The 12,898-nt window shown below is 38.9% G+C and overlaps 1 protein-coding gene across 1 annotated transcript in view; it reads left to right on the plus strand.

Annotated features, from left to right (window-relative positions):
* Nucleotides 1-2,346: 2,346 nt before the first annotated feature.
* LOC108572364 (neurotrimin-like) overlaps nucleotides 2,347-12,898 on the plus strand; it is a 97,093-nt gene continuing 86,541 nt past the window's right edge. Inside the window, exon 1 of the mRNA XM_017934592.1 lies at nucleotides 2,347-2,470. Coding sequence (XP_017790081.1) covers nucleotides 2,347-2,470 — 124 coding nt within the window. The remainder of the gene's footprint in view (nucleotides 2,471-12,898) is intronic.

Below are 12,898 nucleotides of genomic sequence, written 5' to 3' on the forward strand. Positions count from 1 at the left end.
TCCTCGTAACCCTCCAGGCTCTATTTTATCTCGGTAATCGTTTGCTGTATTGGCCATTACAACCGAGAGAGTGTTTCTACATTTGACGCATTATGTGCTTAACCACTTCGTCGATAGTTCACATTTTTACTGCATTCGCTATCTCATATTCTTCCAATTTTCCTCACTTTTACTACATATTTATCGACGTGTGCACGAGTGTCGTTCCTTTCTGTTCCAAGAATACAGAGAGAGTTGAAGGTACAGAAGAAGGATAATTGGAATGTTCGTGAAAGAATGCAAAGTATTTAGGAATAGATCGTAGGTCTGGCCATGGTCGATTGGCTAGAGAATCGAAGGAAAAGGAAGAAGGATTCGAGAGGTTGGCATGATACTTGCAGGCGATAGTCCTGTGGCAAGGGATGCGTGAACGCAGGAAGAGAGGGAGAGGAGAAGATGTGAGGAGAATCGTGACAGTGTTGGCTGCAGCAGGAGGCAAGGAGGAAAGGAAGCGAAAGAGAAGAAGAAGAAGAGGAAGAAGAAGGGGGGACCAGCATCGTCAGAAGTTGGAAGCTACAATAGCAGTGTGTCTTCTGGCGCCTTCGAGTCTCTCAGACACGCCTTCCAGTGTAGGGATCTACAAGAACATCCTCCGCACGCCGTTCCTCCATATGCCACACGTTTCTGTAATCCGCGTTTCTCCACGATCATTATTCACTTGTGAGGATCTGGCTGCATGTAGGCGTGGAAACACAGATTACGAGCGTCTTTACACGTTATTCTCCAGTGTCGCAAATAGTAAACGTTCGATAGAGCTGTGTACAGTGTGACGTATAAATATAAATTCAACCAATTTCCTTTAAATTCGACAATTTATCAATTTTCATACGCACACGATTATTTAACGCGTGTGTTCGATATAATACCGATCGTTTCACGTTCACAGGTCTATTCAGTTCAGGTGGTAGATGATTAATATCGCTTGACGTCCATCGTAATCACAATAGACGAGGCCTCGATCACCCCTAATCTTAGTTATTAAGTGTTCGCTGGCACCTCCGTTGATTCAATAATCCGCAGTTCTTGTCACCCGATGAATATTCCGCAAATTGTCGGAAATATTCCACGCTTAACGGACCTCCCACGGACAAAGTGTGTCGCGTTTATGTACGATGCAGTTTTAATTCGTAACCGAGGAAAATAAGAAAAGCTTAGCCGGGAGAGCAAATGTACTTCAACGAAGTTTAACCCGTGCGAATGAAGGATTCAACGATAATCACGAAATGCTCTCTTAACTTATTTACCTGTTTCAGATTCAACGAGTTGCGAGACACATTTTAGAGACGGTAACACAGAAGTACAGATGGAAATGTCAAGACTGGAACCTCTTCAACTTGCGCTTGGTAATTGCCATTTATCTCGAAAGGGTGGGAATTATCGATACTTCGCTGAAATAACAATAACGCCACGCTTCTTAACCCTCTAACTACGGAAGACTTTAATACGTAACGTGTGTGTAACCATGGCTGAAAAATTTCTTATTTTAGCCGCATCGTTTTAAAATTCAGTTTATTAAATCAACGTAGAAGTCTGTGAAGGATAAAATTAACCTTCCGAGTCGAAATCCATGTAATGAATTACACGAAACTGTACGGTATAAATTCCATATTCCGATCGTTTAAAAATCGGTTGCGAGAGACCGACGTGATTCACCGTGCACTGAAAAATTCCCCGAGTTTAGGAAGGTTTAGGCTCCCAAGAGTACAGTGCGAGAAAATTTTCGAAACGCCTATAGGCGTCAATCGCTAAGGGCTAGCCTCCATAAGCGCCATCAGTGACGAAAGAGTCGAAGCAAAATTTCCACGACAATCGTGCGACAATCCACAGCTAAGGACTAGTTTCCCACCCAGGTGAGAATGCTGTTCGATATTTCGTTTGAGATTTCCACCGTAAGATACGACGCCGGAAGACGGTGAAAAGAACGTTCCACAGGTGCTTCTCTATCGGTTAACGAGGAAAGCGAGAAGCGTTGGCTCGAACTCAGGAAGGTATAGCGATAATTAATCGTCACCTATTGATAAGAGATAAGTGAGTGAGATTAAGAAGGTGGTTGTTGGAAGGGCTGTAGAAGGAGTAGCTGGGAAGGGAGGAAGAGGGGAGAGAGAGTAGGGGTGAGCTCAAGAGTTAGAAAGCCCGGAACGTTGGGGCGTCTGCGCGTGGCGGGAAAGGAAGCGTGGTAGGGAGGATAGAACAGAGTGGAGAGAAAGCAAGCACGAAGGGAGTGGGGAAAGAGAAACACGCTCTTGGGGCTCCCGTACCCTCAGTCGGGATGCCGGTCGCGTATCCTCTCGTCGAAATTGTACCGTGATGATCAGTGAACGTGTGAAACGTGTCCTAGGGAGCATCGGGAGCCGCGAGCGGTTCCTTATCACGATTTTCCTACTCACGGCGTTCGCAGCAAGTGTTTGGTCCGATAACTCCACCAGTTCCGGTGAGTGGGATCCACACGCTTATTAAGAATCTATGTCAGGCGCAGTCGAGCACTGCCAGTGGCGGTAAATGTTGAAACGGGAAAATTTTTGCGCCACCGATACACAACCTATCTACGCGTTCGCTTGCTCTCGCCACTTCTTCCTCTGCACGTGTATCGTAGCCGCGGTATCAAGTTTAACGAGTTACGCGTTGCCTGTCACCATTGTTCGATCACCACCTTCCAGGGTCCACCTCTCTGCGCCGCCTGCCTTTTCGCGATCCTCTACGGGCAAATTTTCAGATCGCCGCCAAGTGTGAATTACGCCTGCCAGTGCATTTTTCCGTGTTAAACGTGTGATTTATTATTGCTGATTAACAGTGCGCGCACCTGTGTTCTTTACGTTTAAATCGAACCCCCTACCTGTATGTCTCCTTTGTATTATTTTTACGTTTTTTTTCTTTTTTCTTCTGACAATTTTGTATAGTGTGCAGAGAGAGCGAGAGAGTTTGTTGTGCAGTTGTGTTGGATAACGGTGTCAGTTGTCTGTTTGGTGATATTTTTTCGTACGAATTGAGCGAGCGGTTAGAGATAGAATTAGCTGGGAACGGTATTAAATTCTCATTAATCACGTTTATAAGATATTTGCGCTCAGTTTCAATTCTGCGGTTCCCATTATTACTGTCCAGTTATTTCGTGTATCTAGCTGGTGACACAATACATATGTTACAGCAGGCGGAAACGTTGTTTCACGTTGTTATCGGCAAATACAATCACGTGGATTTTCGAGATTTTGGCTAGGATCACGTATACAGCGCGTAGAAATTGTTACGTAGTAATTAATTCGTCAGCCTGTAAACCAATTTGGAAACTTGATTACTTATGTGAAAACTGAAGCTTGAAATTTTTAAAGAAATTTGTAATTTTCATATCGTAAATTTCTTTTCTGCGCTATTATTAATTACTATTAATGCAAAGTAAATTAATCGACGTGCGATATTTATTTTCAAATTACAATTGGAAAATAGACGTGCAGTATTAATTTGGAAATATTGCTTCGAAAGGTAACTCTGTACAGATTCAATTATTCGAAGTAGGCGAATCTTTTCTCTGGAGCAGAGGCAAAAATTCCACCTACTAAACAGCCTTTCACAAAAATGCTCGGTGGGTCAGTTCATGTTAGTGCTGGTACTCGAGGAGCACTACGAAACCCACGGCTGAAAGTACCAGAAGTAAATGGAAATACGCTTAAGGAGATCAGTGAATCTTCCAGTTGGAAAATAATATTGCCAAGTGGAGAAGCAAAAGATTTTCATCCACATCCTGTTCAGCAATAAACCAGGGCCAATTCGTGGAACGTTAAATCAGGAATCCCGCTTTCATGACGAAGACGTTCCCTTCCAAAGTTCTGTGAATCTGCTCTTGCAGGCATCGTCAAGCTTTAGATTTTTCTGCCTCGTCGACTCGTGTTCTCTCCCAAGAAATTGCTCATTTCAAATGACGGATATTCGAAACTGTTCAAATTACGAGTCTACACGACAAAATTATTTTTCTTAATAGACGAATTTTAGGAGACGAATTTATGCGGAGAAAATGTTACCGATAGATTTCACACAATTGGATAATTTTTTGCAATGGTGTGTTATTGGATATTTGCAATTTTGCATAGAACAGTTGATTGTGCGCTTTTCACGAGAGCTTCAGCGCGTCCTTTTACGATTTTCTTAATTTGATTTTCTTGCACTGAATTTTATGGTACACCTGGTGTCTTACGGTTTCCCGTATATAGCTTTCACCAGCATGCTTTATGGCTCACTATAGAACGAAGATGTCACGTAAACAAAGGTACATAAGTGTTTTATTAAAGAAACTTTTTTAAAAAGTGTCACGCGTGGTTTCATTTTCCGCTCAATTTTCAATTTTCCAGGAAGCATAGGAGAATTCGGGTGATTTTCAGAAATAGATTCGCTGCAAAATATCCGCGATTTTCTTTCAATCTCGCAATTTAACCATGTCACCCACCTTTCGGCGAGGAATTTTTCGCAAAGCTGATATTTTAATTAGCCGAGTAGTTACCGGAATGAAATTAAAAATAACGCGATTAGAAGAGGTAGGATGATCGATAACATATTTCTTCAAAGCATCCGTCGCTCGTTTCTCCCTAAATGACCTTTTACGGGGAAAAATGCCGCGCACAATAGGGCTTCGTAAGTACATTATTCTTTCACAGAAGTTAAATAAGTAAAAGTTAAATTAACTTCGAATCCACTACCTTCTATTTAATTCGAGATCACACCTTCGTGTCAGAATTCCCTCTCTCTTTTCTGCAAAAACTAAACAACGCCAAGTAATTCTTCTGCGATTTTACACTCTTACCGAAAAAAATGACTGTAAAACTCGATACACAGGCCGATCTATCATCGTTCTTACCAAATTAACACAATTAAAATACCAAATTTCGCATCGACGAGCAATTATATTATAATATCGGCGGTTTCCCGAATAGTTTGCAATTCCACAAATTACCCGTGCAATTTCGCTCGGCGTAGAAACAGCGATTCATGGAAGAAGAAAATAAAGCTTAATGTAGCCTAAACAGTTTGCCTACAATGCGATACTTTATAACGGCCGTATGAGCCGCGCGATACTATTAAACGGATGACAACGAAATTATTCGGTCGGTAGTTATTTCTCACGTGCTACAAACCCATTTGCGGTGCAACGTCGTGCCCGCTATAGCAGAAGCGTGCATGCAAAATGAGAGAGGCCATCAGTCTGATTCAGCTATCGACAATTTCACAAATTCAAGTCGCTACGGAGTATTATCAATCGGGATCTAATTCGTACAAACGTGTATATGCTCATCGAATTTCCACGTTTCCCCCGGAATTGATTTAAACAAACGAAACGGCTCAGCCTCCGCTCGAAGAGCTAGACTCCGACGAATTAATGTGTTTCCCATATTCCCACTGGTTTATACGTGATTTGGACAAAATGTATGTACAAATGTTGCACGTTTTTCTTTTTTTTTTTTTTACAGAGAATTTAACCGTGAATAGTGTGCAATTAGAAATATAAATAGATTAACCCTTTGCACTCGAAGGCCCTCTTTTCTATGAGGAAGTAGCGAAAATGAACCCTTTGCACTCCAATGGCGCCATTATGGCGACACGCGTAATTACTTTGGAGAACTTTAAACAGTGAAATTCAGGTTTTTCTATATTATCGAAATAGTGGAAATTAAAATGAGAAATAGAAATAAATAAATTCATAAACAATAAACATAAATATGCTAGATTTGCTGATTAATTCTATCAACAAATGCTCGGAGTACAAAGGATTAATGTAATTTTTTGAAACTAATATTTTTATCAGAAGTTGGTTCTTTCAAACTGTTTCACTGCTGAGATCTCTAAACGTGTAGTGCTGTCTTGGAACATATCCTCAGAGTTGTCTCTAATGGTAAATATAGTGTCGCTTCTTAGTCGCCTCAAAGAGTCCAAAGGGTTAACAGAAATGTACAGATAACTATAATAACGTGCCACTTTGACCCACGCAACTTCTACCCACTCTTCTCGACTTTTCCAACAACACCGTCTTTCCATCCTCTTTCTATTTTTGTTGGTTCACACCGCCTGAAAATTCCTGGAGAACCACCCGGGGTAATTCCTCCTTACGCTCTAAAACAGTACAATCGACGTTAGATTGCATTAATATGGGAGATCGGTGTTAGAGCCATGCATGAACATTTGCGTGCAGGAAAACTTTCGAAAAGCCTGCAAAGTGACGATTTTTCCATCCCTTGCACGCCACACTTTATAGCCAGCCTGGCTATTATTGGGCCTCTATTGGGCCTGGCTTTCGTCTCTCTTCGCCCCTTTCCTCTCTGTGGTCGCCACATTTTCTCGAAACTACGTTTTCTCAAAATTACGGTACTGCAATAGCTTCAGTTGTTTAAAACGAGATTAGCACGATTCACGGTTGCAGTTGTTTCTCAGTTGCTCAACTCGTGACTCAGAATTCTCGAAGGTCAAGGTAGAGTTGAGTGAACTTAGGTGTAGTTGTCGCGACAGTTTTGCTAGTTAGCTCGGTGCAATCCACAAATAGTTGGTAATATTCAAATGAGTATCCCCGGGTGCGGTTACGAATCTTTAACTACCCTCAAGTATCGTTCAACGCTCGCAGTCACCGAAGTCTCCATTGTGCAACTCGATGATTCCCTCTTTGGATGATTCGGGTGAAATTGAAGGACAGGCGATTGAGTAATTTAATACGGTTTGTAGAGGGTTTTCGGTAATTTTGATAAAATTGTTTACAGCTTTCAACGGTAACAGTGCACAGTGGCGCTGAAAAGTTTCGAGCACTATTCGTTATTCGGACAAAAGCTTCTCCATGCAAATATTATACTTGTACATTAAAATGGCATTACAGAAAATTGAAATTATAATCCGACTGAGCTTTTATGGGAATAATTGGAGTGGAGTATGAAAAAAGTGTGCAACATCTAAAACAGATCTGTAGAAATATTGATAAAATGCTCGGAGGGATACTAAACCGGAGATAATTGAAAAGAAGAGAAAAAGACACTTTCGTCACCTTTTACTGTTTTTCTGAAAAATAAGTATCACAAAATAACTTTTAATTGTAATTAAGTACAGTGTCGTTATTATAGCAGAATAATATTATCAACGAAACATTTATTTTCTTAAGCTAAACTTTATTCGTTTTACTGCACGCACAAATTTCCCCCTTTTTTTTCTCCATTACGGTAAAAGTATTTCGTACACCACTGAAAATGCAGAAAACATGTTACAGTATCCACGGAATGTGCATTTATGCAAAAAAAAAAATTTTTTTAAATTAGTCCATTTTGGGGCGGTAAATTAAAAAACCAATCCGAGTGCTTAATTGATTAAAATCCAAACAAGTGACATATTTTCCAGAACGAATCCCCGGCGAATAACCTCGAAGAATTTCCGGATAGATTGCATAGCCTGCTGCAAATGAGCAACCGCGGATCTCGGTGTAATTGTGATTCTAACCGTTGATATACATAAAGTTGATTTTGGCAATCCCGGAATGTTAGCCAAAGCTGCAATTGAAACATTTTCATGATAATCCTCTTACCCAGGCCTAGATTAAGCTCGAACACATCCCATAGTCGTACTTCAGCTTGCTGTCAAATGCAAATACCACGTGTTCTCGCGCGCCAACGTGCAACTGCTATTGTGTTGAAGGAAGTCCGTAGGTAAAGAGACAGGGATACAATTGTACGCGGGTATAACTGGCCCAACCTTTCAATCAACGCTACTCCCGGTCTTTCTTCGACGAGTTTCCTCGTTAATTGCTTCACTTCAAACGGTTTCACTCTTCCGGCTGGATAATATCCACTATTTTTGCCACTTTCTGCAAATGAAGTTTATTCCACCCGTTTATTTTGCCCGTACCTTTTGTCACACACTCGGGAAAATATACACGAAAATAGTGGAAAAAATTGTGAACATTTTTACACGGAGGTATAAGTGTTAGGGAAGTACTGAATGGTATTAAAGTAAAAAGTCAGAGGGAATGGTGGAAGCTGTTAACCCGGCAGAATTTTAAAGGAAATGTATCGCAACGCGGTGAAATTTACAGTCGGGACGATTAAAAAGGTGTATCAAAGTGCCTCAAAGGGAAACGTTTACTTTATACATGCGCCGAGCCTCCAGTTAATCCTTTCATGTGCATGAAAAATTGTACGATACAATGGGAAGCGTGTTAATATCGTTGTTTGTATCACTTTGTTAGCTTTAAATAACGTAATCGGCGGAGCTGCAGCGTGGACGTTTATGTTTCATGGTGATAGGGCGACGAGGACCTCGAATTTGAAACGAATTTATGAATGTACAGTGGATTGCACGAGGTTGTACAATATGAATCATGCACCTTGGTGAACAAGATTGTATACTTTTACTTACAAATGCTCAACAAAGTATATTATGTCGTCCCGTAAATTCTAATCCAAGGAAATAATGGTTTCATAAAAAAGAATTGAAAAACGTTGTAGAATGAGAAGGCACTTACTTATTTTTACGATTATTTATTTTATTTTACGAAATTTTCGACCAATATTTTATTATTTATTTTTGTTTTTTTAAGAAATATCGATCTAATTTATAAAATTCGGGACGAACTTATGGGATGACCTGATAAATACCGAAGTTAAATGTCTTATAGGTGTGTACTCCGTGTCAATCTTCGAATAGTATGAAAAAATCCCTAAAATGTGTCTGTGCATAGTGTTTCATAAACGTTGTGTGTTTCTTGATTGGCTATTCGATGTGTAGGAGGTAGTTAAAGTGTCTTTTAGCTTGTGTTCTCATGTTCTGAGTATGTCTATTGTAACACAAATGTGAGACATTGTTTATAAAAATTGTCCTATCGTTCGGTCGACTAACAATGAATTTTAGGGTCAAGCTGGTCCTCTTCCGTCGAGCCTAGACCCCTCGAGTAAGGCTCTCATAAAGTAATTTGTTAGCCATGACGGCTAATCCGTCTTTTCAGCAAAATATCGAGTTGGCCAATACATAGTGCTGGATTTTTCTGTAAGAGATCGTTTCTGCTGTTTCTAAAACAAACGACTATTCGTACATAACCTATAAAACGCACGCATAGTCTGCGATTTTAACGTGTAATTTAAAAAACAGTTCATTATATTTGTTTAAATTCTTTTAGTGTTTATTTTGATTTGAAGATGAACAAGAAGAAGACGTATTTTCGTGCAATTATGCTCCTTCATTTTCACAAAAGTAAAAATACGGTGGAAACAGAAAAAATGTGTCTGACGTGCGTGAAAATGGCGCGAAGATGGTTTCAAAGATTTCACAATAAAAATTTTACTCTTATCGATAAAAAGAAATTAAACGAAATGTAACGAACTTTGTTCTAAATTGCAAAACGCGGTAGAAAGAGAAGAAAGATGTCTGACGTGCGTGAAAATGGCGCGAAGATGGTTTCAAAGATTTCACAATAAAAATTTTACTCTTATCGATAAAAAGAAATTAAACGAAATGTAACGAACTTTGTTCTAAATTGCAAAACGCGGTAGAAAGAGAAGAAAGATGTCTGACGTGCGTGAAAATGGCGCGAAGATGGTTTCAAAGATTTCACAATAAAAATTTTACTCTTATCGATAAAAAGAAATTAAACGAAATGTAACGAACTTTGTTCTAAATTGCAAAACGCGGTAGAAAGAGAAGAAAGATGTCTGACGTGCGTGAAAATGGCGCTGTGAATTAAAGAACGGCGCAAAGATGGTTTCAAAGCTTTCAGAATAAATATTTTACTCTTATCGATAAAAAGAAATTAAACGAACTTTGTTTTAAATTGCACGTCAAAATCTCAGTTTTCGGACTATACATACGTTTCATAGTTCATATACGAATAGTCTTTTATTAAAAAAAAAAAAGCAGTGAAAACGAGCAGCAGAAAAAATCCGATATTACTTATCGAACAACCGAATATTTGCTTTTTCACTTCTGAACAATACACGCGTCTACGGTTTCCTGCAATTTTTTTGTGCAACAGCACGTCTGTGTTTCGAGTGTAATTTCGCCGTGTGTAATTGGAAAGATCTCGATAAAGAGGCTGTTCAGAGAGTTGGCTGCGCATTTTCAAATTATGAGCCACGTTAATTGATGGTCGTGAAGTGGCGAAGAAAGTGTGCCACGGTCATGTTTTCGTTACGAAACTTATTCCGAGGTATTGGTATCCCTTTATACGTTAATATCGAATAAACCGTGAACGTCAGAACCGTCAATTTGAAGTTAATTCAAAACATCCATTAAGCAGACCTGTTCTACCAAAGCAACGAGGTCGTTTCATGCGTTTCATGGCGTCGGTTGGAAACTTTGCAACAGGTATAACGAGACATGGTCAATGTATCCAGGTTGTATGACAGGTCAGCTTTACTTCGCCCGAGTGGAATTGCGTACTGCATCATACCGACTATGCGTGCAATTCATTAGTAATGAAGCCTGTCCGATAATACCGATTTAATTAGCAGGATACGGTTAAATTAGTGCAACCCTATAGGACGATACGGCCAATTCAATCAATCGGCGAATCTTCGAATCTTCCCAGTAACTTATAAAGTAATATCGCTTCGTGCTTCTGTCCTCTGTTTTTGCGACCTGTGGTTATCGGTACGGAAAGTAAGTTAACGCCTTGTGACTTGGAAGTTACCTATCCATTTATCTGTATTTTAAAGCCTCGTTTTATTCGTTTATTGTTATACTATTGCGCTATATTTTTGTACTGTTGTATTCTTACCAGCCAATCTTTTTATAGTAATTATTTTTCACGTATTTCTGTATTTCTATTTTTCTATATTTCCATATTTCTAAACTTCTATATTTCCATATTTCTAAACTTCTATATTTCCATATTTCTATATTTCTATATTTCTATATTTCTATATTTCTATATTTCTATATTTCTATATTTCTATATTTCCATATTTCCATATTTCCATATTTCTATTTTTCTATATCTCTATATTTCTATATCTACACTTCTATATTTCTATATTTCCATATTTCCATATTTCTATATATTTCTATATTTCCATATTTCCATATTTCTATTTTTCTACATTTCTATATTTCCGTATTTCTATATTTCTATATTTCCATATTTCGTCTCACGAACGAAAAAAAGTCAGGTTACAGAGGGTTACCAAAATCGACGAACGTCATTTCAGATAAAATCAAATTACCGTTTTCATATTAATTACGTGACATAAGTACATAAAAATATACGTTACCAAAATACATTCTATTCATTAACTCGTATAGTCTCGATCGTTAACTAACTTCCTGAAACAACGGTACCTGCGCAAACATATTCATTCGCACACTTCGAATTGAGCAATTATAAAGTTTGATAGAAATCACGTGATGAAGCGTTTAAGAATAGCAGAACAGGGGAACTAATAACAAAGGCACACATGTTAGTCGTACACTGTATCTAATTTTCATTTCAATTAGTATTCATAGTTTTAATCGCGCTTTTAGCATATTTTTAATCCTAATCTATCAAGAAAGTTGTAATTACTTTAGCTAGGGAAAAAAACGCAATTTTAGTCGCGCACAGAAGGGAGAAGATGGAGGAAAAAAGAGAAAAAGAAAAGAGACAACAACGTGGGGGAGTCCTAAATCCAACTCTAGAAAAAAATTTCCATCAGTGAGGAGAAATGTGCACTGGCTGTAGCTGCATGTGAACTTTAAGTTCTTTAGACAGAATTATGCGGTGTAAACTTTGGAAGTGGGTATTAAACTCAGAAAATTTCATTTCTTTCCTAATAAACTTTACCCGGCCCTTTTTGTTTCTTTTAACTTGATCAGCCTCTTTTCATTTTAGCCCTCTGCATTTTCCCTGCAAAAAATTTCAATTTATAATACGCAGCAGGCTTTCTCCTTTTTTAACGTTTACGCAGAAAAATTGCCAAATTTCCAAGAAATGCTCCACGAACGTTCTTTATCCTTCAAAAAAGAATTCAACGAGACGTTAATGTTCATAAATAAACATCGAAGAAAATATTGGAACCGTTGTCAGGAAACTGGTAAGTGACAGGGAAAGGTTGTAACGCTGGAAGTTACAGCGTGCAACGGAAAGACCTGCGATCGGCACGGTAAAGAACTTTCAAGAGAGAAAACGTATAAGGAAGTTTCGAATTGGGAAACCCGAACGAACCGTATCGAGGCTTCGCGGTACGTTTTAATAGAAGTAGGCGAAAACGCGTGTGAAGAACTGCCGGAAAAATGAAGGGAAACGGGGCGCTGTAGTGAAACAGGGAAACACTATGCTCGACTACCAATGATACCTGGCAAATCCAAACCGGCGGGCGCTACTGAAATTCTAATTATGCGTAGAAACTTTTCGCAGTTGTAAAAGCAAAAGTTCCGTTTCGCGAGAATTCACTTCCGCTCTGTTAGTCTTTCAGACTAACTATCTCGGTGTACAGGGTGCTCCGTCAACTCTTTCAACCTGAAACGTCTTCGTTATTTCAGGTAACAGGGGAGAGGACTTGCTCGATCACACGCGAGATCTATCGGATATAGTTGTTGCAAATCAAAATTCAGCGGTGTTCTTCAATATTTTGACTGTCTGCATTTTACAGCTTTAGTGTTAAACTTGATTAGTCAGTTCGTTGATCTAATAAGGGAACATCCTGAAGTGATAATTACCGAGTTTGATGAAATTTTGGTATATAGTAGTTTATATAGTAAAATATTGGACACGTATTTTTTTATATTTGCAATAGTCCACAGTGAAGGGTTGAAAATTGCCCTCGAACCCTATAATACCTACTCACGCAAAAATAAAAATATTCTACGTATCCATTGTGCAGTTTTAGAATAAACATTGTTTGCTTGCACTTTGCTTCGTGAATTATTTTCACTCTTCATT

The sequence above is a fragment of the Habropoda laboriosa genome, unplaced genomic scaffold, assembly GCF_001263275.1.
Source record: "Habropoda laboriosa isolate 0110345459 unplaced genomic scaffold, ASM126327v1 scaffold65, whole genome shotgun sequence".
In the NCBI taxonomy this organism is placed as follows: domain Eukaryota; kingdom Metazoa; phylum Arthropoda; class Insecta; order Hymenoptera; family Apidae; genus Habropoda; species Habropoda laboriosa.